Below are 27,624 nucleotides of genomic sequence, written 5' to 3'. Positions count from 1 at the left end.
TAAACCAGTCATATAAAATTAAAGGCCTCCAAGAGCACGCCGTGATTTTCTAAGCGTTATGACTTAAGGGAGTTAGTTTCTGATTTCTAGAGAGTTTATTGTCACATTCATAGTGACATAAATTCACTGTCCTCCGGCGAGTGTCTTCTGCTACGGTCATAAACTTTCAAATCATGACGACTTTATACATTTTTTTTTATTTTATTAAGATTTACTTCTTACAAATGTTTAACTGGAGCTTGCTGCAGAATGTACATATTGTTTCAATGATAGAAATATACTAGTGGAGACAAAATTACATCTTAATCGAATCGTTGTTTGCATGAATCGTCTTCAAACGAACAAATACACAGATATACTTTTTTTTAAATATAGGTGGATAAACTTATACACTCCTAAAATTAAAAGAATGTTAAGTTTTTTTTAATTTGTTGCATTGCCATATATTCCTTTGTGTATTTATTTTTAACTCCAGCTTAATTACAAAAGTGGGTGTAGTATGTATAGAACCTGACATTTTGTGTCTATCTGGCGTTTAAAATTAATCAAGAGCAATTTGAAATGGTCAATTTATTGCACCGGCTGATGCTTTATTTTATTGAATTCACTGTCCATTTATCTTAGTTTCAAATATATTGCCGTACTCGTGAATGGTCAACTGTCGTGAATATTATCACTTTTATAAGCATTTGACCAACACATAAATAATGAAAATTGTAATACGTGAAATCTTAAAGTCCACTTTAATTATTTGATAAAGAAAGTCTTGGGTAAATAATCTAGACTAATTACAGAGCTGTCGTTGTTTACTTTGATTAAACTGAAGTCTACTGGTGGAAGATTAGTCGAAGCCCCGCAAATCGACCAGGAGAGTTTCCACTTTACATAAAACGGGCGCTGAAAGTAGCTATATTTTCTCATTGAGTGTAATATTTTCGTCATATTATGTGTTTGAAAGGACCACGATACAATGTACCTATCAACTTATTTAAATTATTAAGATCTTTATTTATTTAAATAACCAATAAAGTCTGTAAGCCTTTATTTTGTTTAGAATACTTTATTATTTTACAACTTATCTCAGATGAAACAGTCATTTGAAATACTACATTCGGAAAAGAAAACCGGTCGATCATAATAACAGTAGATGTACTTCATTTCATTATAGCTATCTGAACATAATCCACCTTTCAAATATTAGTAAACTTTTCCCATTTATATTTTATTAAGAAATACTGGAAGTTCTATCAACTTTGTTCCAACATACATCGACTGGAAATCGCTCCTAGCCGATACACCTAAGTTATCGCATAACTTTTATTTACTCAAACTTGTATAAATAAAGCAAAAGAAAAATAGTGACTGCGTAGCGATATCGCATTAAAGAATATCTTAATGATAAAAGTTTAAAAAAATATGAAATCTAATATATTTATTAAAATGTAGTTCAACATTAAAAATAGTGTATAAAATATATTTAGTGATTTATATCTGTAATTTAAAAACCATAAAGTTCTAAGCACGTTAAAGTGGCTATTTGGACAAAATAGGTCGTTATTTCATTTTATCCTGAAGCAATAGCGTAATAGAAACGATATTAGATAGGACGATAAAAGAGCATTGACGCATCCTGAATGTGACACAAATACCTAACATCTCAGCTAAAAGGCGTTTACGATCAGACATCAATAAATCATGTCGACTTTTAAAATATGTAGCGACGGAATTTTACGAAAAATTAAAATTTCCCTCTACGTTGAAAACTTTCGATATTTTTACGTGGTTTCGTATTGGCATTGTTAAAAATTATTCATGTTATTCTTTATGATTTTGTGTATATATTTAATTATATATATAACTATTAGATTAATTTACCAATATTATTTCTCTAGATTTGTTTTATTCAATATTAATGTGATTTGGGAAAAAGTTACGCCGTTATTAATTAAGTTATGCTTAGCTAAAATTTAATCTAGTGTTTGTTAAAGATAAGGAGAAACCTACATATAACTGTTTGATTGTGTTTATTTTTTAATAAGACCAGATATTTTTTTTACTATATATCGTTATTCATAGGCCTTCTATTGTACTTTATTTGACAATCCGTGTAATAGATATGGAAAGATGGCTCTTAAATTACATTTAGTGAGACCTAACGATGAGAAAATGTAAATTTTTGTTAGAAATAAATCCTCAGTGTGAGAAATCCTTGTTAGAAATTTACCTTTTAATTTTTATCAGGATATTTTACCCATGGAAATTAATGTATTACATTTTTTTTTGTAAAAATATAAAAAAAATTATTTGTATACCTGATTTATTTTAAAATATTAAATAATTTTCACTCTGACGATAGCTTGACGTAATATTAACTTAAAATGAGACTGTTATTATACTCGAATAAAAATTTTCTCAGTATAGACCTTACGAATGATTCAAATAACGCACGAACGATTTGTTATTTGCTCTTTCCCTTGAAAAAAATATGAAAATGCCAACAGTCCAATGCTTATGAAAATTAAATATTTACACGTACATGTGTGATTAAAAAAAGCGACAGCGGCACTGTATAACGTAAGTACGCAGCCACGCGGTGAAACCCGCATTGGCCAGTCAAGTGTAAAAAACGCTTAATTAAATTCCGATGCGTATTTCGCCGAATCACGTTCGACTTTAACGCATTTAATTTGCCATGATCATAAATTCATATTGCCGCCTAACACGTTCAGCGCCAGAATTCGAAAATATGAGATAGGTAGTCGCCGTCGCCCATGGAAATAAAATGCTTTTCAATGCACCCATTGAAGTATGTTACCGTGCAGCTGCATAAATTTGCTGTACGCCATTTGAATTACTGCATAACTTGTAAACACGTCTGAGACCGAGCGCGTTTACTACGCAGACGCCTTAATTTTTTTCACTTATCGGCGAAGTTGAATAATTTAAAATCTACTTTGTTGAAAGTTCCTGCTATTGTATACTTGAAATAGAAAAAATACAAGACTACAGTTCAAAATAAAAGATATATAAAAATATATTATTTTATAATTATGAACTTCTGCGGTGGATAAAATATATTTTTTTAGAATGGTATTGGATAGATTTTACAAAAGCATATTTCATCTTATTTCAATAATTGGCTAACCCAGCCTCAAGATAGGGTTTTAGGATATTGTTATGATGCTTGGTTGTCAAGAAAAGTATTTTCCTCTTTTGATCGATTCCAATATGAGTTAATGTTTATTTAAAACTCACTGAAGGACTTAAATAAGTATAGAATTATGATTTCAAAATTAGAACCTAGGCAAAAACCGTGTATTAATGATGTGTCAATTCCATATACTTGAAGTCGAATGTTATGCCGAGCATCATGGTAGAATAAAAGAGATACTCAATTTACATTATAAGAACTAAAAAACTTTTGAAAACTTCGAACTTTAAAGATCACAAATACATTGTTGGTTACGACTCATCTAATTTGTTTCTCACTAAGTTATTTGAATAGTTAGTAGTTAGTGGTTAAAATCTGAGATTATAACGAAAACACTAAGTGATTTTTATCGCCTGACAATTAAGTCTTTGGAACAAAGCAAACAACACACATTTGTGGTGCTACTACATAATGTAGAGTCGACGTGTTTTTGCACGGGATTACCCGTTTAAACAAACCGACCAGCCGAAACACCAAATAAAGGGAAACACTAACCGACGCTCCCGTTATTCTTCCAAAATTAACTCATAACGCCAAGAGCTGTTGATTTTTTTCGTTCGTAATCTGCTTTAACGGGCACGGGGCCAGTAGCTTTCGTAAATCGCCCGCACGCGACTACCGCGAAATGGGAATCTTTAAATGCTATACGTACATTTTTAATGTTGTTTTAATGTTGCGCCTCGGCCGATTGTGGCAACAATTAACGTCATAACGAGTTCATTAATGATGGACGGTACAAAGCAAAGCTAAAACGAGCTCTTATGGAGCAGTGAGATAACTGAAGGCTATCATTATTATTCGGATGTTTTTATAAGTAACTAAATAGATTACAGGCATATATTGTATGGAAGTAAAATGTAAGCTATGTAACAATGTGGGTTATATGTATATTAGAAGGCGTAGAAGAAAAACAAATGCTTTGCATGAGCCCCCAAAATAATAAGATGAAGTTAAGAATATGTCCCGCGCACACCTGAAGAGATTGGGAGACAGGAATGCTTAATATAGAGTCCTTTACTACCGCGGGGTCTCCCAATAACATCGCTGACTTTGCAAATGTAGACAAATTGCACATGGCTGGATCCATTTTTATATGAGTACACAAGTTAAGGGAAATTCCCGTTGGAGTTATTGCAACAACATTTAAAGTGAATTTGAATCCTTTATAAAGTTTTAGGGAGTTGTGATTTTACCAACAATATAATTCGCCTCCATGTTTATGTTTGGCTGACAGGCGTTTTCTATGCACGAAAAGTTTCCCGCAGTCATGTCAGTTGGAGGCGAAGTTCCACAGCTCGGACATCAGAAACCGGCGGGGATGGTTGTACAATGGAATAAAGTAGCATCGGAAGCTCGTTGGAGTTAATAAATAATACAGCAATGGAGTGACATGCGCAGACTGCGCAAATTCCCCAAGTCTGTTTTGACTGCAAATATCTGTGTCGAATATCTATTTTAACCTCTAAATGAAGATTGTGAACAATCTGGATAGTTATAAACTTAACAATATATTAAAATTATGCAATATTATTATTTTTGTAATTATTATATTCTTTTATGTCTTGAACAAAACAATTATTATAAAAAAATAATATACATTATTTTTGTCGTTCGCATACTCAATAGTGTAAATAACAAGTTATTACTCAATTTTAATGTTTCCATGTATAATTAGTGAAAATGCAATTTTCCTGATATACGATATTAATGAACACACTCAGACTTAAAGCGTCATTGTCATTAGAGTTCGAGCCAAATTCAGACTATGGTGGGCAGACAGTGCGTAATCTTCGTCTCATGAGACCATTGGACCACATTGTGCTACTACAGCTGCTTCTGGTTGTGTGTTTTCAGCATTTCATGATAAGTTTAACACTTGAAATGAAATTTAACCCGTCAATTGTTCTCAAACAATTTACATTTATATAAAGTATGTTATATAAATGTTTCTAACATCTATTAGATCATCATATTTAGGGTAATATCAAAACTTATTATTATTTATTTAAGTATGACACGTTTTCGTTCGTCAATTGGTTGTGATAAAATATATGAACTTTTTGTCGTAGCCTAATAGAGATCAAAAGAGTATCAGATTATTATAACAAAACGTTTATTAGTTTATAATTAAAATATAATACTGTTATATTTGCAGTTGCAAAAGAAAATTCTTTTACAAATATAAAGCATAAATTGCTTTGAAATTTTCTGAGTGCATAAATTTTAATATTAACGTTGCTTCAAGTCTATATCCTGCCCGTAATATTATTGGATAATATATCCATTCTGAGCTTTCACGTTCATTCTGATTGTGAAGAAAGTAATATCTTGAAAAGTAAAGGGAAAATCTTGGGATTGCACTTAGGTGTGTCCGATAGGCCGGACTGGCAGGCGGTTTAGTTCCCACGCTATCCTACTTCTCGTGTTACAGTCTGGAAACTAATTTTTTGGGAAGAATTAAACGAGTGATAAAATTCTTGGGACGTCGCATGAAAATGTGCGTTACCTGCCATGCATATTTATGTGCGTCCCAGTAATGACGTTTGTGAAGCCTCCCTAGCGAGGTTTCATTACGGCATGTCTCCGCGGGCATAAAAGCAAACCCTACTTTATAAACAATCTGTGTCAAGTGTTTTCCGATCGTGTCGCAGTTTGTTTGCATATTTCTTTATTGAATGACTCAAAGCTATAGCAATTAAATATTTTAGTTTTACTGTATTTAGTTTTTTTGTCATCAAAAGTCGACCCCATGCTTTTTTTATTTATACAGGTTTCAGAAAAACATTAATAAAATAAAAAAAAAAATTGCTAGAATAAAATAAAAATTATTTTCATTCGTAATTATTTTTTATAAACTTAGGTGAATAGTAAAAAGTAATAAAATTTTATAAAAACTAGAGATTCATGACGATCCGCATATCAGTTTTAATGCTCTGGTTAAAATTTCATTAAATTACAGACATTGACGACTGTTATAGGAATATATACTCTTAATACTTAGACTGTCTAAATTGTGTAATACCATATATCTCAACAGTGGAGGGTAAATATTGTTCTAAATTTAGCTCCAGTTAGTTTAAGCGCAAGGGTGACAGTGGGATTGAAATGGTAAGGGGTCGCAAGTCGCGTTCCACATCAACTATTTCAAATGAAATAGCCTAGAAATATGCTCCAAATAGTCCGCCCTAATCTTGAGCCAACTCAAGTATTGCACCTGCAGCCAAATTCGTTCCAATTAGGAGTTAGAGAGCTAGAAATCTCAGCGATGGCTGAACAGCAAATGTTGCGGCGATCTTTTAATGGACTAGGGATCCAACAATCCCGTCTTCGCACCTAAATAAAGTCTGAAAAATTAGCTTAATACAAGTTACCTTTCTTGTCTTTGTTTCTTCTGCGTATGAATATTGTTAATATTTATTACATATAACAGGTTGTTCTTTCTTAAAAGAAACTAAATATTTTTTATTTTTCACTTTTTACAAACAATAATGATTGATGAATATTACAACAATTATAGACTACGCTCAGAAAATATATATAATGTTTCAGGTATAAATATCAAACAACATGATATAGGAACGGAAACTTTAATGCCATTATCGGTTACTTCAGTTATATAGAGCATGCTAGGATCAAGTTGCGTCCATACAGGGTATCAGTAGAAGATCATTGTATCCATTTGTACCGTGTTCGAATGCTTAGGTGCAAGTGAATCGACACGGGAGCTCAGATAGTAATCCTACTCACTGTTACAATGGGCATTATCGTTTTCCCACATATCCTGAGGTGACCGCCCGTCTTCATACTGATATTGAAATTTTATACTCTTTAGTCTGTTCGGAGCTATACTCAATAAGATATTTGTTAAGGAAATATTTAGATTCCACAATGAATACAAATGCAAATCACTAGATACAAATACTTTGTCACCCAAAGTTTGACTTGAGTTATTTAAAAATATGTTTGTTATTTTACATTGAACTGATACCTAAAAAGTAGTTCTTCAGGTTTCACTTAAATATTATATTTTCTTAATTTATATATTCTTATAGAGTTCTGGTTTAAATTTATATAATTCTTAAATATTTAATTATTAACACCTATTTAAAAGATTGACTTTAATTAGTCTTAAGAGCATCAACTTATATTGAACTCTTATAATAGCATTGAATCAACTTATAATAGCATTGAATTGTAGTAGAAATCGACAATATTAAGCTCAGTATATAGCGAACGAAACTTGAAACTATAGAAGACCTTATTGACTGTTTACTTAATATAAAATTCACCGTAATCGACTTTACGTCGAAGCCATCATGCGAGTACATAAAGCGACATGCTCTTTTTCAACCAGCAGTGATATCCCACTAATGTGCTTTCTCCTGCAATCTTTTCTTGCGATGACACGCTAAAATTTTACCAAGTCTTCTAATGAAATCAGATTCTAACGTCGAGAGTGAAGGCATGTTTTCGGTTGTTCTAAGATATTTGACTTAGGATAATTTGAAACTTAAAAGCAACGATGTCAATCTTTATCGCAAGGGAAGTTGTAGGAAGGGGAGGTCGGCTAAGGAGGGTGCGCCACTGCGTCGATTGTAATCACGCAAATGGTCCCATATCAAAATGTCACATTCGTATGATATCGATGTTTCTCTGTCAATTTTGCGTGGCTGAGGTTTTTGGAAAAGTTTTTATATATGGGAAAATGAAATAAAAGGTACATTTAGTGAATTTTTATTTCGAAATATATTACTTCATTGAGAAAACACGATTTTATGTCATTTTGAATTCTTTTGATTCTTAATGAAACCGTTTTTTATGCTGCATGGTTTTGGAATGTAACAAAACTTAAACTAAACTATTACTTTAATTTTGTCTATTAATGAATTTTTGAGATAAAACTTATTTATAAAGTGATATAGATACATATGTATATATACACATATACCTACGTAGTTTATATAAATTGTAGAAAAAGGTTTACATTTTCTTTACAAAGTAGAAAATCCAACGTCTTGCCACAGACAGATTAAATTGTTTAATGTGAAAGTCGTTATCATCAAAACTTCTTAAAGTATCTTTAAATAAAAATGCTTGGAATCACGAATGAAGCGGTCTTTCGGTGCCTCATTTTATTTTTCTATCGACACAGGCTGCCGGCTAGCCACTGACTGCCATCGCTTCCATTAAAATAACTCGTTAAAATTTATCATCGACCCGCTTAATCGCTTTAGCGCCACCATCTGGGGTTTTATGATTTTTCTGCTTGCTTTGTATACTTCGTGGTCATTTTACAGCGTTAACAAAATTGCCTGCCTACGTCACTCAATACTATACAATTCTTTCAAGTAACATTTTTATTAATCCTGACCTCTTATTAATATCTTCTTATAAAAATTAATATTCTCCTGGGTGAAAATTCAATTTAATCAAATTATACTGGATTTTCTGCAGCTGCGTTATTTCGTGGCGCACTCAAAAGATAATTAAATAATTAAGAATGTATGAATGACGATGTAAAGCCGTTTCTCTGATATTGTAATAATGCAGTCCTCCTGGGCTAAATCTTTTAAATTATTCTCTCACGCTTGGTTTGTAATTATGTAGACGTTATGCCTACAGATTGTAAAATCATTTAAGAAAACATGATAAACTGCTTTCAAAAGGATGGAATATATAAATTAATCTAACTTCCATTTTATAAATTTTTACATAACAGTTTTGATTTGTGTAAATTTTATCCAGGGAGGTAGATTTAAAATGTTTATATTTCTTAAACAAAAAAAATATTACTGATGTATTTTTATTTTATATTTATAGTGATCGTAAGCTTATTAAAAAAAGGTTTATTATTATTTTAAATAATATTCCCGAAATGTCCTTTTAATTCCATGGTTAATCTCCCTTTTGTTGCTCGGTGTTGATACGCGATGCAAAAATGATTTTACATAAGTCTTCAAAACTACACAAGCCAAGAACTGTATATATATAATTTAGTATTTTGGGATGATGCAGAAGCAAAGATGTTATGAGACGCCAGGAAGACGAAGATAAACATTAGGTTCACTACTTTGTACAAAATATCAGAGCATACAATAATTTTTCAAAATTGATGTTACACAAAATATGATTTTGTTACGGTATAATAAAAAAAAACAACATACATATATATATTTTTAACATTTTAATACCAGAAAGTAATCTCCATTTTATTTGAGACATTTGTACTTAATCGTATTCCGACAGAAAACAAGGAACTGACCTGCTCTCTTACAATACATTTTAACCGTACATTAAGTATTACAAAAAACCCAAAAGAATTTAGAGACTGGTCGACAAAATGGCCATCACGAGTGGAAATGAAACGTTTTACCTCTAAAAATGTCAAAGGTAGCTTCTTTGGGTTTATATTTTGCGTTTATAACGGTCAGCGGCGCGTCGAGATACGAGAAAAAAGAAAACAGGGAGCGCTCGTTGCCGGAGAAAATCTGAGGGCTTAAACAGTGCCAGTGCGACGTATGAAATAGTGGAGCTCGGTTACATGAAAAAGACGCGGAATAGACTGACAGGACCACGGCGTAGGATTTTCAGTCCGATACTTTTTGTTGGATTTCGGGGTTCCAATTGTACAACCGCATAGCAGGGAAATAAAGCATATGGTTATTTGTATGTTGTAATCCTAATCAAACACGTCACTTATAAAGTATAATGAAATAAAATGACAATTATTTCATCCAATTATTAAAATTTGAAAGGTAGATTCATTAAATTGGAGAGTCTTTAATAAAACTAAATTATCTTAAGACTTGAAATTGATTAAATATTCCTTTACTCTACTTGGTTAGTGATTTCTTGAGATACCTAGAAATGGACAGTGAAGCCCTCCTGACGATGTGAATTTATTGCGTTCTTTCCCTTTCATGACGCGGCCATGATTAATTGGGACTGTAAAGACTAATGATTTTTTCCTAGCACACTAAAATAATTAGCCTGTTCTAAGGTGCTTGAATTTTATTTAATACCTTGAAAGCGTATGTGTTTGTCTTACTAATATCATAAAAAGATTTAGAGAATAATATTTAATTTAACACCCCGAACTCCCTTAATAGCAAATATTTAATTGTTGTTTTTTTTCAGATTGACCCCAAAGTGGCCTTTCCTAGAAGAGCACATCCAAAGGTAAGTTTTCAACAAATCAAACTTCTACGAAACATTTACTGAAAATTTAACTTTACTTTATTGCTATCATTCAAATATTATATTGCGGCAGCGACCCCGTACATTCAACTTACGACATATCATGACTGTAAAACATCGTGGTTGGGCGGTTCTTGTTTATTTTCAAACATTTACACAAAATATTATTTTAGGCTGGACATAACTCTCGCTCGCTATTAAGATGTTGGCTCATGATGCATAAATAAGTAAGGGCTAATAATTTAGTGAACGCCCTATGATCCTCAGACCGTACTCCAGCTCTGATTGAATCTTGTTACACCATATTCAATTCATTTCCATAATAAATCTAAATATTATAATTTAAAATACACATAACATAATTTCAATTATATTATAATTAATGTATTTAGAAATTTAAGTTAAAATATATGTTTTTGAATTTTACACAATTACTATAAAATAATTCTTAGCACTAAAAATTCTCTCAATTGTATAAAAACATTAGACATGATAAGTTTAAAAATGGATTCTCAGACTTTTTGACTAGAAAGTACTAGTATTTTAAAGTTTAAGGAAAGCTGGATAGTTCTGCAAGGAATAAAATGAATGTATGAAAGAAAATAAAGACAAAGTTTGATATAAACCATAAGACTTCTCGAGTACGAGATTAATCTTTCTAGTGTATTTAGTAGAAATATTTTTATTACTCTCTTTAATACAATTTTATACTTAACTAATTCAATTAAGTTTTATTTTGATAAATTATCAAGAAAAGAATATGATTATTTATTAAATTTTATATATACATTTAAGAAACAGTGATAGAAGCAATTTAAGTGTAGTCGAATTTAAGGAAATAATGCCCGGAAAAATTCAAGCGTATTTAAAGCTAAATTCGTGCGTTTCCTAGACGAAGTGTACAATTTCCGCCCCAGACAATCCTATTTTGAAGGATTTCCTACATCATAATGAATTTAAGGGGCTAAGCGGCAGATATAAAGTATATGATTCCTTTATAAATATGTAAAATTTATGTTTGAATAATGTAAATCACACTTATTGTTCATATCACAAAGTTTTTTTTTTTTTTCATAAAAGAATAATCATTTTGATTCTATCGCTCTGGTAAAAATGTGGGTAGTTCTGAGCATAATCTGGCTTTGTAGATTTAAGCAAATGTGAGGTATCACTAGAAGAGCCGGCCGCATTTAATGTAAATTGGTTCCAGACGCCCCTCGCTAGATAGTTTTTTGCATTAAGTAGCATGATGCCAGGGTTTTTATTCGTCCAAAGTTTGGTACGAAAACGGGTTTTGTATTTTTGACTTTGAGTGCAGTCAATTAATAATAATTTTGGAACAATAAAGTGGGTTATTTAAATTTGATTGCTGAAAAGTTTTTCAAATTTCATAGCTTGAGCGTTGATGGCAGTTCATTACAAATTTGAAAATAAGGAAGTTATTTGAATCACTCCAATCCAAAAAATTATTAATGATTGCATTTATGAAATAGAAAACAGTAATTAGCCTAAATGGTCCGAAATGAATACAAATTTTGTAAAATTATTCGAAGATTTATATAAACGTTAGAAAGAGGGCATGTAAGCTACTTCTTTTATATGGACATTAAACGTGATGGATGGTTTTAAAACATGACGTTATATTACTCTATCCAGGCAGCCCATGCGGTGTTGCGTGGCCGGTCAAAGGGGATGCCGGCTATGCGAATTACATGAATACATTAAGGGAGCACTGCCTCATACATGTTAGGTACAATATAATGTTCACGAATAAATTTAGAGCATGTTCCTTTATCATAGTATTACCAACTGTGTATGGAAATTTAGACGTTCTATAGATTGTCCGATGATAACGAAGAGTCTATCGATTGTAAAATGTGATGCAGCCTCGTCAACCGCCCGAACTTACCCAGACTCCTCGCAGAAGTTAAATTGCGTTGGAATTAAAATAAATTCAAAGTTTCGCAAAAGTTGTGTACCTACTGTCAGATAAAATAAACAGCATTTTTAAGAAGCAAAATAATTACACTCTGCCTAATTATAAGCGATGATAAACGAGGCGCAAAATCGGATGATTCCGTCACTAGCTGCAGACCGAAATTCAAATTTCTGATTATCGTTAGCCGCCGCTTTTGGTTGCCTTCTTACGCAAACAATAGAAAAAAGGGGACCACTGCTCTCGAGGCGCGCGCTAAGAACAAAACAAACGAATTTTTAATATCGTCTTTATCGATAATTGAGACTCTCGCGAAAACCTCTTATTTTGAAAACTTTTAGAGACTGTGAAAGAAAACGGAATTGAGAGAAAAAACTTTTTTCATCTTCTTTGTTTGACATTGACAGCCACTAAACTTTTTATTTTCGCACTGGATCTATTTAATTTAGGATCGATAGGAGACTTTAATTGTTCGACATCTGATGGAAAATTGAACATTAAATTGATTTTTGCAAAATAAATTCGACTTTACTGAACTCCGTATTTATTACCGGTAAAAGATATGTATTTCAAATAAGTTTCATATACGGTGTTCGGATACAATATTGAATAGATATAGCTAACTAAATGTGACTATGTAACTATTTATTTTCTGGGTAATGTGCAATATTACAACATACAACATTGACTTTGCAAATATATGTTATCGTAATTGTCTAATTACACTGGCTGGTCGATGCCTAGAACCGACAATCCTTGATTCGTTAGATAATATAGATATTGCTACATAAAACTAATGAGGGATTAAAGCTTGCCACAAATTTATTACAAATTAACATTCAATTAAAAAAATCATAGAATAAGTATAAATTCAGCAGATGAGATCGAGAGAACAAAGACTAATATGTCACCGCGGCCAAGTTAATTGACGCGGTTTCCGTACAGACGTGAAACGCAGACGAAGCACTTCCTTGCCTCGCGTATTTATATAAAATGGTTGTATGGCTTATTTTATACTTTTAATATTCTTGAAAGATTCGATTACCCATAAACAATTGTAGAAATTATATATTATTCCATTAACTGGGAAGATGAAATTTATGTTGTATGTGTTGTTTTAGTGTTATAGAGCGTTGAAATGACAAGGTTGTATGTAAAAAAAATGTTTACAGTGAGTAACTCTAAATATTAAGAATTTAAAAAATATGCGAATAGAGCTTTATATTTTTTGTGATGGCAAAAAATTTGGTCTGCGGGTGAATATTTTAACTTAATACCATAATATAAGTTGGCTTTTTAAGAAAGTATTTACATATTACAAGAAACAAATAATAAAATTTAAGGCCCGAGATAATCTGCAGGGAGCAATTAATAGATTCTTAAATTTTATACAAATTTAATTATTATTAAGAAATGAAAATATTGTAAATAAAAAGGTATTCAATTTTGTTTCCAAAGGCAAAATAAAATTATTTAAACAATTTTTTTAATAATATTTTTTTAATGAAAAAGGACTTTTTCACACACGTAAAAATAAAGAAACAGCACTTAATTTAAAAATTATGTCTTTCAAAGTTTAGTCGAGAATTCAATTAAAAAGCTCTAATCGACCCCGAAACGGTCGCCGAAATCGGAAGCATTTGTAATCACCGCGGCGTGAGTTTATATTCCTTAATGGACTTTGGAGAAGTAGTTCCAACTCTCCTTACTGGTAAGATATTTGAGTAAAAACCACCTACCACGGGCGGTAAGTACGTTGGATGTAGCATAGTATGGCGGCGGACTCACTTGGCGCGATTTAACGTGTTTCATTAAACGTTTTGTCGGTGTAATCGCAAGTAATTTAAGTGAAAGAGAGCCCGGCTTCCGACTTTGTAAGTATTTTGTGTTTTCTTTTTTAATTACTTCGTTTTAACTTTGTTGTCGGGATTTAAAGGCTGACTGACAGCCAAATAACAAAGTTCTTTGTAACTATTTAGGGTGGATTTAATGAAATTGTAGGCTTTTTATAGGGCAGCGCCTAGCGTAATAGGTGATTCAAATGTCTGGTTACACGAAATAGCACTCGACGTTTTTTTATTGTAGTTTTATAACCTTCAACACGCCTCTAAAAATATAACCTATTTTTCTGTAATGTACAAAAGTTCCTGTCCAAAAACAGTTGACAAATTTTATTTGCAACTACATTCATATTTTATACATCAATAAGCTGGTCACGATTTGAATTGATTACTCTGGTTAGATGACAGAAATAAATCCTGCAAAAACGTAATATTTCTAAAGGATTTTTTTTCACTATACACCCTTAATAAACTTCCTTGAATTTAACAGAAGTGATTAATTTGGACAAGTATTAAGTTTTAAGATCACAAGCGATAGTCGAAGCCAAAGTCCAATAGTACGTCGTTAATTTAAGGTAAAATACAATATATAACATAGCCGTGAATAATGCGAACACCGTCGGCTGCAGCTTCACTCTGCGCTCGCGGGACTTATGTTCTACTGGACGCTAGTTATGAGCTCCGTCCCACTCATAAGTCACTAGCTACATCTGTTCCATTATTTCTCTACCTTCATTATAAAGCAGCATTTTAGATGATTTCCCACTTCGATAGCGCTAAAGTTGTGTAATCAGCTAAAGAAAAATGTGTAAGGATCGCAGCTGCTTCCAATACTTGTACATGCAAAGTTTTATTTTAACTTAGGATATCGCGAACTAATGCAGCTCTTACATGATTTTATTCATTTTAAATTGTAATTTCTTTCTTAAATTACATCAAAACTATAGTTTAATTTTATTCTTTACTTATATAAATTTATAGTAATGTGGAATTATTAGTTTTGTAAAAATTACCTGTAGGTTTATTTAAAATTCATTTGTTTCAAGATAAAGCCTTAGACAGGAACTTAAGGGAGATTGCATTCTATCTTGGAACCTCCTCATCTTTTGATTAATTTATGAAGTTTAACATACTTTATGTCAACAATTGCTTTATTACTTTCGTTATATAAGGTTATTGTGTGACCCTAACTATTTTAATAATTCCGAACAACTCTGAAGTTGCGCCTTATTTTTGCCACTTTCAGGTTATGGGAATACTTGAAACATTGGACAAAAAATTTTATACTTTTTTATTAATATCTCGACTCAAAGGTTTCGATAGGATGAATATATTTTTATTCATCTTGAGTTGAATATTTAAAAAGAAAACAAAAATTTTGCTTTTCAGCAACTAGTAGGTATCTAACTGCATATATAAACGCTTAAAACACGAACAGCTAGCATTAAATAAGAAATATCATGTTTACTAAATTTGTTAATGGTTGACTGGAAACTTGTTTAGATAATATCCATCTTCTTAGATGGATGAGTTGTCGTGATCTCAGATGTACGTAAAGATTGTAAAAGTGCCCCCAGCAGTGAAAGATATCTGGTCACCCCACTGGGGATCCAACTTAGGCTAAAGTTTATCAATCGATATCTTACGGATATTAAAACGAAATAAAATATTTCGGTCAAATGTCTAAAATTACCTTTACCAGTATTCTGAACGGCAAAAGTGCTGCAATTTAGAAATAGAATTGAGGAGAAATTAAAATAGATTTGAATCAAACTGCACAGAAGTTATTCCCTCGTGTCCTCTTGCAATGCATTGACGGTCGAATTAAGTAACCCTGTTTCAGTTTTAGTTTCTGTTCCATTGTAATTGCTTTCCAAAATACGTACATTTATAAGTTATATACAATGAAATTTAATTGCATAAATTTATTGAAAGAATTATAGAGTATTTAACTGATTTGTAATCACAACATTTTGAAATTTCAGATAAATGGAGGCATGTTTTCAAACGAACTACCATTGTAGTTAACGGTACATTTACCGGACTGAAAAAATAGAATGTAGCTTTAAATCTATTTATCTAAATTTAAATTCATACCTATTCCAGGAAAGTTTATACGACATAACACAACATTGATATGTAATTGTCTCTTTCAAAGTCTCATTACGGCACTTGTAACATTGCGTCCGTCGCTGTGTCCCATATGTCACGGAACGTATAATTTGCTAAAATAATAGCAATATTAATTAATAACTTGAAAGTCAACACCCTCGCCCTGTCATTAGTTTGAACAGAGACGTATGAGTATATCAATCATTAGCGTTATCACGTTCACACACAATGTTCCTTCAACTTCGTCATCCCTTGTTTGTCTTATTTGCGCTGGTTTTAACTAAGCCCCTTCAAATTACTCTTTAGATACTACAACTATCTAATTCTATGCATTTTATATTATTTTTTTTGGTAACTAGCTACACACTTAAGATAAGCCGTTATTTCTAGTTACAACATTTTAATGATTCAATTAAACCACAACTTATTATTTATTCTTAACTAGTTTGATAAAAAGCACAATATATTAGTAGAACGAGTATTTAAACAAAGCTCACTCAAGGATTCCAATTTAGTATGCAAACATTAAATATTATTTCCGACAAAGGGTACTGCAATCAACCAGTTGTAATTACCTGTAATAAAAATTACATATTTGTTTACAGAACGGATGTGGCACGGGTTTGAAGCGAGGATAGGACGAAACCGTTTTCCAGGTCGAAATTCCTGACCGCGAATTTAATATTTAATCACGCTCCTAGAACATTTACCGGCCCAAAATACTTTCCCTGCGCGGGGCCGTATCGGTTACGTACAGTTTTTTTAATCGCACGGACAACACTTGACGCTGACCGTGATGGATGGTCGGACTGCGGGTCAGGTTTTGTCATTTTATTAATGCTAAAATTGGCACACAGTGACGCGTTAAAAATAAAGAAATTCTGTCTTTATTTTCATATTTTTATTTACGTTCATATCTATACGACGTCGTTATGACTTGATATCTAAATGGAGTTTTCTTTAATAATGTCTTTAGTCTACAGTAAAATTTTCAACACGTTGTGTATATAATAAAAATCTTCCATAAACGGCTGTATATACCCTCGATACCCTCAGATAGTATGTCTGGAAAATTGTTGTGGAAGGCAGCTTGGGTTAATGGGGTGTCATCGTGTGATGGGTCGGCTTACAAGTTACTAGCTCACCAGCTAGAAATGACACATGACGCACTATCATATTGACATTATTATTTAAACAACTTCATCAATTGAACGTTTTTCTTTGAGTCGAAAAGATTTAATTATTTTTATTTTATTTAGGTTATACAATCAATAAATTGGATATTTACATTTGTCACATTAAATAATATCTTAATATAGTGTAGATATGTATACTTTTATTGAGGAGTTCGTAATAAATTTTAAACGAGATACTAAAACCTAAAAATGCACGAAATATTAAATTCGCAATGAAGTTTAACCTAAACAGATCAGTATAAGATCGTGTTATTATGTTTTTAACAATAAAGCAATTTGAGTTTATACTTAAATTAAAATTTTAATTATAATATATAGAATTAAAAATTCATCGACTCGAGTAACATGGAACATGCCACGTTCGGAATTGCACAATAGCTTATTTATTAAACCAACTGAAACGCGACATCGCGGAGGTTACAGATACGAATCATTTTCGTGTCGGTACATTTTTTATTTTTCATTTAATTATCTAAGATCAATAAGGAATTAAGATTTCAAGGAAGAATACTTTTATGTCAATGGCGCGAACAGGAAAGTGTTGCGTTTTTGATAATTTTTAACCCGATTCAGCTAAAGCCTTTAAGATTTGGCGAGAAACAGATTGTCTAAACAAAATTGTTTAAACTTTTTGCCCAGGAATGATTTAATAATTTGTACAATTTTACACTCTTAAGTTCGAGACATTAGAATTAATACCCAATACTGGCTTCTGTTCTGCATTTCGCTTAAACTATATAGTCTCAAAAAAAACTTCCACCATACATTGTAAATCCTATTAAAATTGGTATAACAATTCCCCCATCGGACTGAAAAAAAAAAAGTTTGTTTTTACTTAATATCACGTAACTAACGCTAGCTAATTTAGAAATTTACTACAAACATACATTTCACTTAATTTATTATTATAATAACTAATTTATTCTTATATTATTAACACTCAATTTATAACACCTGGAAAATTTTTATTATTATAATAAGTAGAAATTATAATTGTTTCAAGATATTTGCCACTATATCAAATAACGGTTATTAGTTTGACTATTATTATCTATGCTGGTTACTAATTATTAGGAGGAAGTCGTCTTTATGTCTTTCAATATAGGTAATGAAAAGGTATCGGTGAAAATTAAAGATGCTTTTCTATGCTGAAACTATACTAAAATAGGAATTAATTTCCTATATTTTATGTCACCATTCTATCAACTCACTTTATTAAAATATTTGGATTTAGTTAAACCAGTCAATTTAGAACCTCTAAGTAATAAAGACGAAACATACCCGACTTAAATCAAATAAGTGTATTGTTAAAGCTTTGCAAGCTTTCGAGTGCAATAGCGTTGGCGAATGTTCCCTCTGTTGTCTATGATATTGCTTCCCGCCCTTTACGTGTCGTGCGAGTCTTAAGTCAGTACGCACGCGGGAGCATCGCTGACTTTGCCATCGCACATTCTTGGAGAGTGGATTCATCTTCCGTGACTTAACTTCTCCAGTTTATGCCTTTAATTACCTTTTTTCTTCAGAGTGGCTTTAATCGCTGCCAGTATATCTCCTCACGTCTCAATTACGGAGACGTTTTATGATAAATCTACCGTAATTTGCATGAGATAGCATACGCCTTTTACTTTTACGGGAAGCTACTCCTGACATTTATAAAGTTAAGGAACGTTTTCAAGAATAAGTTATATAAATACTTACTTAACACAAAATACCTTTTATTTCCTAGATTTTTTTATATTTTATCTTTTTTACAAAAAATTGTGTCACACTCCCTTTTCACTCTAGAGACCGAATCACAAAATTTAATAAAATCGCTGCACTTTAATTGGCAGAATAGGAAAATTTCATTTGTAACAGGTTACAAAAAAGCATAACATATCTCTGTGGGGAATGAAGATTTCAAGGCGAAATAGGGGATACGATTGTCGTGTTGCAATGTAGCAAAATCACAGACAGACTTCCCAAGGTTCCTATGCACTCTCGCGAATCTCGACATTTTTTCTAGATGCTTCGCGAAGCGACAGAAATTGTAACGTCAGCGGACCGCCCTGCGGACTGCCACGTAAACTATTTGTCGAACGGTGCGCCAAAACATTGCATTGCAATCACACGGAAAAATTATTCCCTCCACTATATTACTTTTCGCTCTTGGTTGTATCATTTACGTGTGCAGATTTTGTGTTATGCCATGCATGAGATAGAATTCGTATTATCTTGTTGGCAAACGCTTTCACAGCGATTTTTTGTTGCAATATGATTTATATGGATTTTGATAGAATAACAGTAGTCTATTAGTATAGCGATTTCTTCTCCCTCTCTTTCACTCTCAATTTCCAAATATGAAAATTCACATTTTCTTTTGTTTGACTAATTAAATGATAGTAAAGATTACCTTTCGGCAAGCTTTAGAACTTATTATGTGCACACAGTTCGCCCATAATCAAGCCAGAGTCCATCGAAATAATGATTTGGTTTATGAGTACGATGTCGATATGTGACATTCGGTGCGGTAATTAATGCAAATCAATGGTGGGACGTGCGATTGATTCTGGTCTAGCGGAAAGCCGATCAATTACGTTAATGAGCCCGGAGGATCCGTATCGCTGACATTTCAGTATTATGCAAATACTTATGCTTATTTCTGAGTAATAACTGTGAATTTTCTGAGCCATTCAACTCTCGAAGCTCGGTTTGCTGATTATTTTGCTTGCGTACACGAATAACTTTATTGAGAACGTTGAAAGAAAAAGGTATAAAGCGTTTTTTTATGTTTTGCTGATGGGAAATGACTATCGACTTCGTCTCTATTAGAGAAAATTAAGTGTAATATGATGGTTTCTCATTTTAAAATTTATGAATTATTATACTAATAGCTAAAAATAAATTGATGTTTTTTAATTATGCTAAAAATGGCAAACATGGAATATGAATAACATTATTAGACACTCTAACAGGATCATATCTAATCATGACCAGCTATATCAAAATGGTATCCACATTATGCAAATGTTATAAGCGTTGGTCTGAAAGCATCTGTTGGGCATCAATGAGGCCTAACAAAGGCCTCCTCAATGAGATAATGTCTCATGTTTACATAGATTAGGGTTAGGAGCTTTATGAAGCATATTCCAGGTTAACATAACATGAAATAAATTCATTTTAAAAATTTATAGACAAGCAAAATTTTGATCGATGATATGACGGATATCGCTTAATTTCATTCTTATCTTTGTTCCTTATAATTTAATTATATTTAAATACATTTAAAAATATATAATAACAAAAATTTTCCATATCACTTACATTTGTGGCTAAGGTTTTAATGTCGTCAGAGGCAACGTCTATAGCAGAGTATAGTATGGCTTTGTACATAAATACATCCAAATTATAACGTTTTAATAATTATTAAAAAAAATATAATTTAACAGCTTTTATTCTAATACAATGTTTTTTATAAAATTAAAGTATTTTTTTTATATGTAGTTTGATTTGCGCAAATGACTCAAATTATACGAGAAGAACTCCTGCCTAAAACTAAGAGGCGGACCAACATTAGTTATGAGTAATGGAAGGACCTTTACAAATGAACATTGAGAGTTATATTTCTTAAGAAAAAGGAAATCATACGTCTTTGGAAGGGATATGTCAACAATCCCATAGCTCTCGCGTGCAATAAACTGTATCAAACAAATAAAGGACTACCATAAGTAGTCTTGTTGGACGTAATATCACGTTAGTAGCCATAAAAACTACGCGGATATAGTGTAAACAAGGGTAGGGTTGGTAAGATATAACCGCAATGCACCAAAGTAAGTGACGTAGCTCCTTGTAGGGCGACACTGACGAGATCGTTTATCAAAGTCAATATCGACTGTCGACACTCAGCCACATATTATAGCAAGTACCTATTACTTGCACGTACGTCATAGGCCAAGTTCGTGATGATATTGAATGGAGTTCAATACAATTACATGACACTGGTTTCTAGAATATCAAAAAAATATTTAGTTAGTTCTATAAGCTTGTAAGTATAAATATAAAAATGATCTGAAAATAATTTTCATTTACCTTTTTAAATAATAATTTAATTAAATTGTGTTACAAAATTTCAATTCGGAATATGATTTAACCCGAGAAAAAGATAAAGGACCTAATGTAAAAAGCCCTCTCTAATAGTGGTATTAAAGACGTTTGAAAAAAATAATAATAACGTAGCACGAAAAAGGAAACAATACAACGAGTAACTGACATAAATCAAATTTTTGTATTCGTAACGTCTCGATATTTCTAATATTAAACTCAAGCGAAGGCGGGTTCCGCATCTTATAAGATCGCCGCCTGTAGAGACAGCAACTATTAAAAATAGAGAACCTGGGAAGCGTATTTCAGTTGTCATATTTCACGGTTTGGTTGATGTATAAACACGTTCTACGTTCAATCATCCGGCGATAGGCGGCGCCAGTATACGAATAAATCAAGCCTCTCACTTTTTCACCTGCCATACACAAAAGCCTTCACACTCAAACTTGATTCGGGTTATTTCTGACGAAATATCAGCCTATTTGTTATACTATTGATACAAACGCACGTGTGCTGCGTAAGTTTGTACTCGTTTACGGGAGGGATTGAGTGAAAATTGCTTTGCCATGTACATGGAATATATTTAGCGCGTGACAAACTGTTGTCATCAATGTATCGCAATGGTATCAATGGCTGGAAATTTTACACATTGAACGATTCTAAAATGTAACGTCATAAAAAATTTACGCTGTCATAAATATCGTGGCGATTACCTTCTCAAGGAGTGAGTAATAATTCAATTATGGCGTAAAAGCGCGTCGCATCGTCGATGATAGCACAATCTTGTTGCTCGATCGAGCTAAGGAAGTTGTGAGGCATCTCATTGCGGTGTCGGTAAGTGCCTATTTGAGGCTACGTAGCCACTTACGAACGACGCGGCCCGATAGCGTAATCCGAATAGACGTGTATTGTGCGTTGCGATACCGCCAACGGAATATGCCTGTGCACCAGACTATTCCAAATCTATAATAGCCATAAATGGATTTCATGCAAATGTAAATGCTTCAGCATAAATTTATAGTTGTAGGATAATAATGTAATTTCAGGCTTATAAGAATGTCATCGACACACAATAACTGTAATAAGAAAAAATAATTGTGAGAGTGAAGTCACAACTCGATTAATATTATCATTTAAATATCAAAAATAGACTTCAGTGAACAAGTAGAATCTGATAAAACTAAACGCAGAAATATTAAAAAGAGCGAATTTGTGCTCTCTATATTAAACGAACATTACTTCAGTCTGTGGATAATAATATTCGTTTGAAATAACGACAAGTTAAATTAAACCGTGAATCAAGTGAAGCCAAGTAACGTTATGCCTAATCGCCTGTGGAAGGTCTAATAACTGAATTGAAATTTACATAAACAGAGCACTGGCTTGTGGGTGTTATCATTCAATTAAATAAGATATCGAGATAACAAAACTACACCTGTTAAAGCCTCACAAAACCCTTTGATAATTTATTTTAAGGTCACTTTAATTGACTTAGAAAATAAGTTCTGTATTAAGATACATATATTATGATAATTCCAATTATTATTAAATTTAATTCATAATTCTGTTTTATAATTTTGTTCCTTTTAATCCGTTTCCATTTGATTTATTCTTATGTTATTCTTTTTTATTTAACTCCTCTTTTTTTTTTTGTAAATTAGAAAATATAACAAGCACCATAGAATAAATGGAAGAAATGAACATGAAAATATAACACAATTTTATTTAAAAGCGATTGAATGTTACTTTTTAAGTCTTTTAATTTAAAGTTAGCTCAAAGCACTTAGATTTCAAAAATATGCTTAATATTTCATTGAATATGAACTATAATTCTTATAATTTCATAGCAATAACAACATTTTCAAAAGAAGGGTTGGAATAACCACTTATATTGTTCTAGAGCAACGAATATTAAACCGACAGTGTTGAATAACGTTGTAATTAAATATTAATATCAAGTTAGAAATTAGTTGAAAATGGATTTTTCTTCATCATGTATATCAAACAACTTATACGAAACTTTAAATTTACTTTTAATATTACCCTCATTAAGCGGAAATACAGTATGTATGGTTTTCTACCAATATTCATATTATTTTTAAGTGGTTGTGTTCAAAAAAATCTATTAAGATTTTTTTGTTATAATTTTTTTTTATAAAATATTCTCCTCTAATCAAAATGAAAAACGTTAAATATGTCAAATAAAACTTAAATAAAATAGACATTAATAACCAAATGTCTATTCATAAAATAAAGAAGGTAAATTTTTTATGAAATGTGTATACTAAAACTGATTTATTTTTTTTAATAATCTTTGTGTCTTCTGTCCAACAATACCTATACCCGTAGCATTGAAATGGATTACAAACCCTTTTCGGATGTTAATTATTTAACGTAGGAAACAAAGGTAGCCTTTTTTGTTTTTGTTTTTCAAATGTGAATATTGTGGTAAACATAATATAAATTTCAGTTTATTTCATCTTATATGACCATATTTAAAAAAAATATTTTCGATTTAACATTAATAAAATATTTTATTTTGAATTCAAATAATGGATTGTAATTCAATTTGAAAATTTGTGTTTCCTAACAGTGTTTTATTCAAATCACAAAAAAAGAACATCTGTGTAGATTTAAACGATACGTGTTGTAAGTTTGAATGATACTATCGTTTTCCACATCTGAATCCTTTATAATTTTATGACAAAATTTACATGTCAATAATTTAGCTTACCTAAAACACAAAAATATAAAATTACCAACAAAATCATATTTTGCAAACCGATTTATATATTACATACTATAGGAATGAGATTTCTTTTTTAAAACGGTTTAAAATACAGTATTAAATCAAGCTACAAATCAACACACAAGAGAAAAACACGTATGTTTGCAATTATAATATTTATTACAATTAGTGTATGTAAATAAATAATAGGCTTCCACAAAATTGCATTCACAGAACTTCAGCTGCTAATATTGATAGTGGACACAGCACTGAATATTCCGGTCTCATGTAAAATCAGTTTTCCATCTATTAATGCAGATTCTAATTTGCACTTTAAATATCGTATGTAATATCAACCCATTAAAATGCAAATTGTCCGACCAATTGCCCATGCAAATGTAATGAATAAATGTGCAAAAATATATCTTTTAATATTTGAAAGTTTTACTTATTAGTTACTTATTAGTATTATACGTCTTTATTTTAATATAAGGTATAAAATAATAACATTTAATTTAATTATTTATGAGTAACATAAGCCTGTGATTTATATAATATTTACAAGTAATTAAACCGATATATCGATACAAGAAAAGGTCTTAACAATGTATTCAATGGACGCTTTGTCCTAAATGGCGCAGTTTTTTCCTTCTATAAAATTCTATTGTACGTTGTTAGTAGGTCTCGAGAGTTTACAGACGATTTGATACGTCCCTCATATCCTCATAGTGCCCATCTACATTGAACATATAACGTAAACATATACATACATATACTCATTTACAAACATCTATCATACACACTACTTCAATTAATGTTGCACGCGAAAGTTAGACTGTTGAAAGACTAATCACTTTCCTATTTACCGAGCCAGCAATGATGTCTAAAATGGCTGCAGGCATATTTCCTACACGATGTACTATATATAGTTTTAACTACACTGAGTCATTATGGTATATCACATATTCCACGAGGCCGTAATGAAGGACAGGAATGAATATCAGTTGATATCAGCAAACGGCTATCGCGTAGATTGCGACGGACGATGCTACAACCATTAATCTTATCTATTCACAACGGAAGCTTAACCATGGTAGTTGGATAGAATTTGAATACTGTCGATGCGAAGGGCGCACAGCGGTACGCCTCTCAACCTATGTAGTTGTACGTGTTTGCAATCCGTAAATAGAAGTATACCCCGACCAAATTACGACTGAGCAGTACTATGCGTACTTATCCGGACCACAGTGAAATGAATCGCAACAACATAAAATAGTAACGTGCAGGACCGTTCCTAGAACCCGAGAAACATTTAGGGGTACGCAATTTCTAGTAAATTCTGTTTGTAATGTACGAGATTTTGGTAAAGTGATTTTATGTTGACTCTTACAATAACTACGTTTAGCGATAGAAGATTTACTTTATTGAATCACTTAAATCAGCGTCTAACGTACAAGTGTAGGTAAAATGTACAGTATAAAGACAGGTAAGTGCAGCGACGAGGATGTAGAGAGCCAATCAGTTCTATTTGCATTTCTGTAGTCGCCATTATAGGGAGACTCTCCCCGCATTTGATTCTGTCGATTGTGAATTAAATTCCTTCAAAATACATACACACGAAGAGTAATTTTATTCATTGAAAGCGTATAAAATCTGAAAATCCGCAATTAATATAACATTTTGTGTTAACTCTAAACTGTTGTTTTAATTTCGTGAAAACAAAACATTTGCTGAAATTCTGTATATTATTATGTTCATCATTTGGTATTTTAATAAGTTATGCCCTTATTAGATATAGTTTTAAAATTAAAAACAAATAACTTTTTGTCAACCATTGTTAGGAAAGAGAATAACAAAAGTTCTTGGGGTAACGCCTGTTAATACTGAAAACTGCACATAAATATCGCCAGTAATTACAATAAGAAGCGGCATCGTGGAAAATCACTGGATAGCGAGTCGCAATTAGCGGGCGAACACCCAACGGAAATAAATAAGGATATTACCTTCTCTACCGTTGACTCGAGAGGGGATAAAAACTATATTATCGTATTCAGTCTAACCTATTAGGTTAACAGTAATTTGTTGTTCCCCACTGCGCTCTCTTAATTAATCTTTTTGTTTTAAAACATTAATTACGTGATGAATGTATTTTTAATATTATAAATATATGTATGAAATAAATAGTAATATTTATAACAAATTATAACGAATTTTGCAAAAATTAAGCAAAAGACATTTTTCAGATTATTAATGGTTTTATAATATTTTGTATTTTTAAGAAAATTATAAGAAATATGTACACGCCTGCATTAAGTATGGCGGACGACCTGATTTTGTGATGTGGAAAAGGAAAAGACAAGGAGGCAAAATTCTAAAAATGCTGCGTGGTAAAAGCTGTGAGTAAAATTTAAAATCTTTTTAGCAAAATGTAATTTCTCTGAACATATAATTATTAAAAAGGTTGCAAAAGATGTGCTATGAGTGTAAATACGTTTTGATTATGTAGTCTATTGTATAGAAAGCAAAGCAAAAATGAGACAAAACTATACAAAAACATAAGTAATGAATCATAGAATAAAAATATATCAACAGTGACGGTTTTATTGGTCCGATCTAGATGGGCAGGCAAATGGCACGCGGGACCTGATCGTGATGAGTTCGGGGACTGCACTAGCCGCACTTGAAATACAGATAGATGAGAAAAATATAACAGATATGATTGGATTATTAACAACACATCGATACGAATTGTGAAGAGAAGATAATAAAGATAACATTAGTGTTAAGAATATGATGATATTATATTTTATAACAATTTCTTTAATTTGGATTAAAATTGACTTCGCTAATATTTAAAAATCTATTTACTCGGCTCCTTAGTCACCCCATTCTATGGCTTGGCCAATCAAATTTTTCTACTCATACTCTAGGAAGGTAACCATTATTACTGCGCAATGCTCTCGTTTTATTCAACAGTTCGGTCTCTGACGCTGCTTTTCGCTAAAACCAATTCCTTGTTACTTGATTTCTGCATTTCGAAAAAACGTAAATATTTTTCTCTTGGGCGCTTTCATAGAGATGAAAAATTCAAGGGATGCTTAGCAGCTATACATTTTTAATTGTAAAATATAAGACCACTTCAATAATCTGTAACCGCTGCTTACAGGTTTTGTTTTATTTGCAATTCGCTTTCACATTACAATATGTGAAATTCTTTTGACAGTGACCTATGCTGGATGATAAACAACAAAAAAGGTATGTGTTGGATATATTCCAACAATTGACAAAAATATTTTTAAAAATATGTTGCAGCGACAATGACA

General features: G+C 31.8%; 1 protein-coding gene across 2 annotated transcripts in view; it reads left to right on the top strand.

Moving 5' to 3' along the window:
* LOC116767645 (RNA-binding protein Musashi homolog Rbp6) overlaps nucleotides 1-27,624 on the top strand; it is a 318,370-nt gene that overhangs the window by 137,839 nt on the left and 152,907 nt on the right. For both annotated transcript variants that reach the window (XM_032658066.2, XM_032658067.2), the window contains exon 5: nucleotides 10,349-10,390. In XM_032658066.2, the coding sequence (XP_032513957.1) occupies nucleotides 10,349-10,390 (42 nt within the window). The remainder of the gene's footprint in view (nucleotides 1-10,348; nucleotides 10,391-27,624) is intronic.

This window comes from Danaus plexippus (genome assembly GCF_018135715.1).
Source record: "Danaus plexippus chromosome 9 unlocalized genomic scaffold, MEX_DaPlex mxdp_26, whole genome shotgun sequence".
NCBI lineage: Eukaryota > Metazoa > Arthropoda > Insecta > Lepidoptera > Nymphalidae > Danaus > Danaus plexippus.
This window is presented reverse-complemented; position numbering and strand designations above follow the sequence as displayed.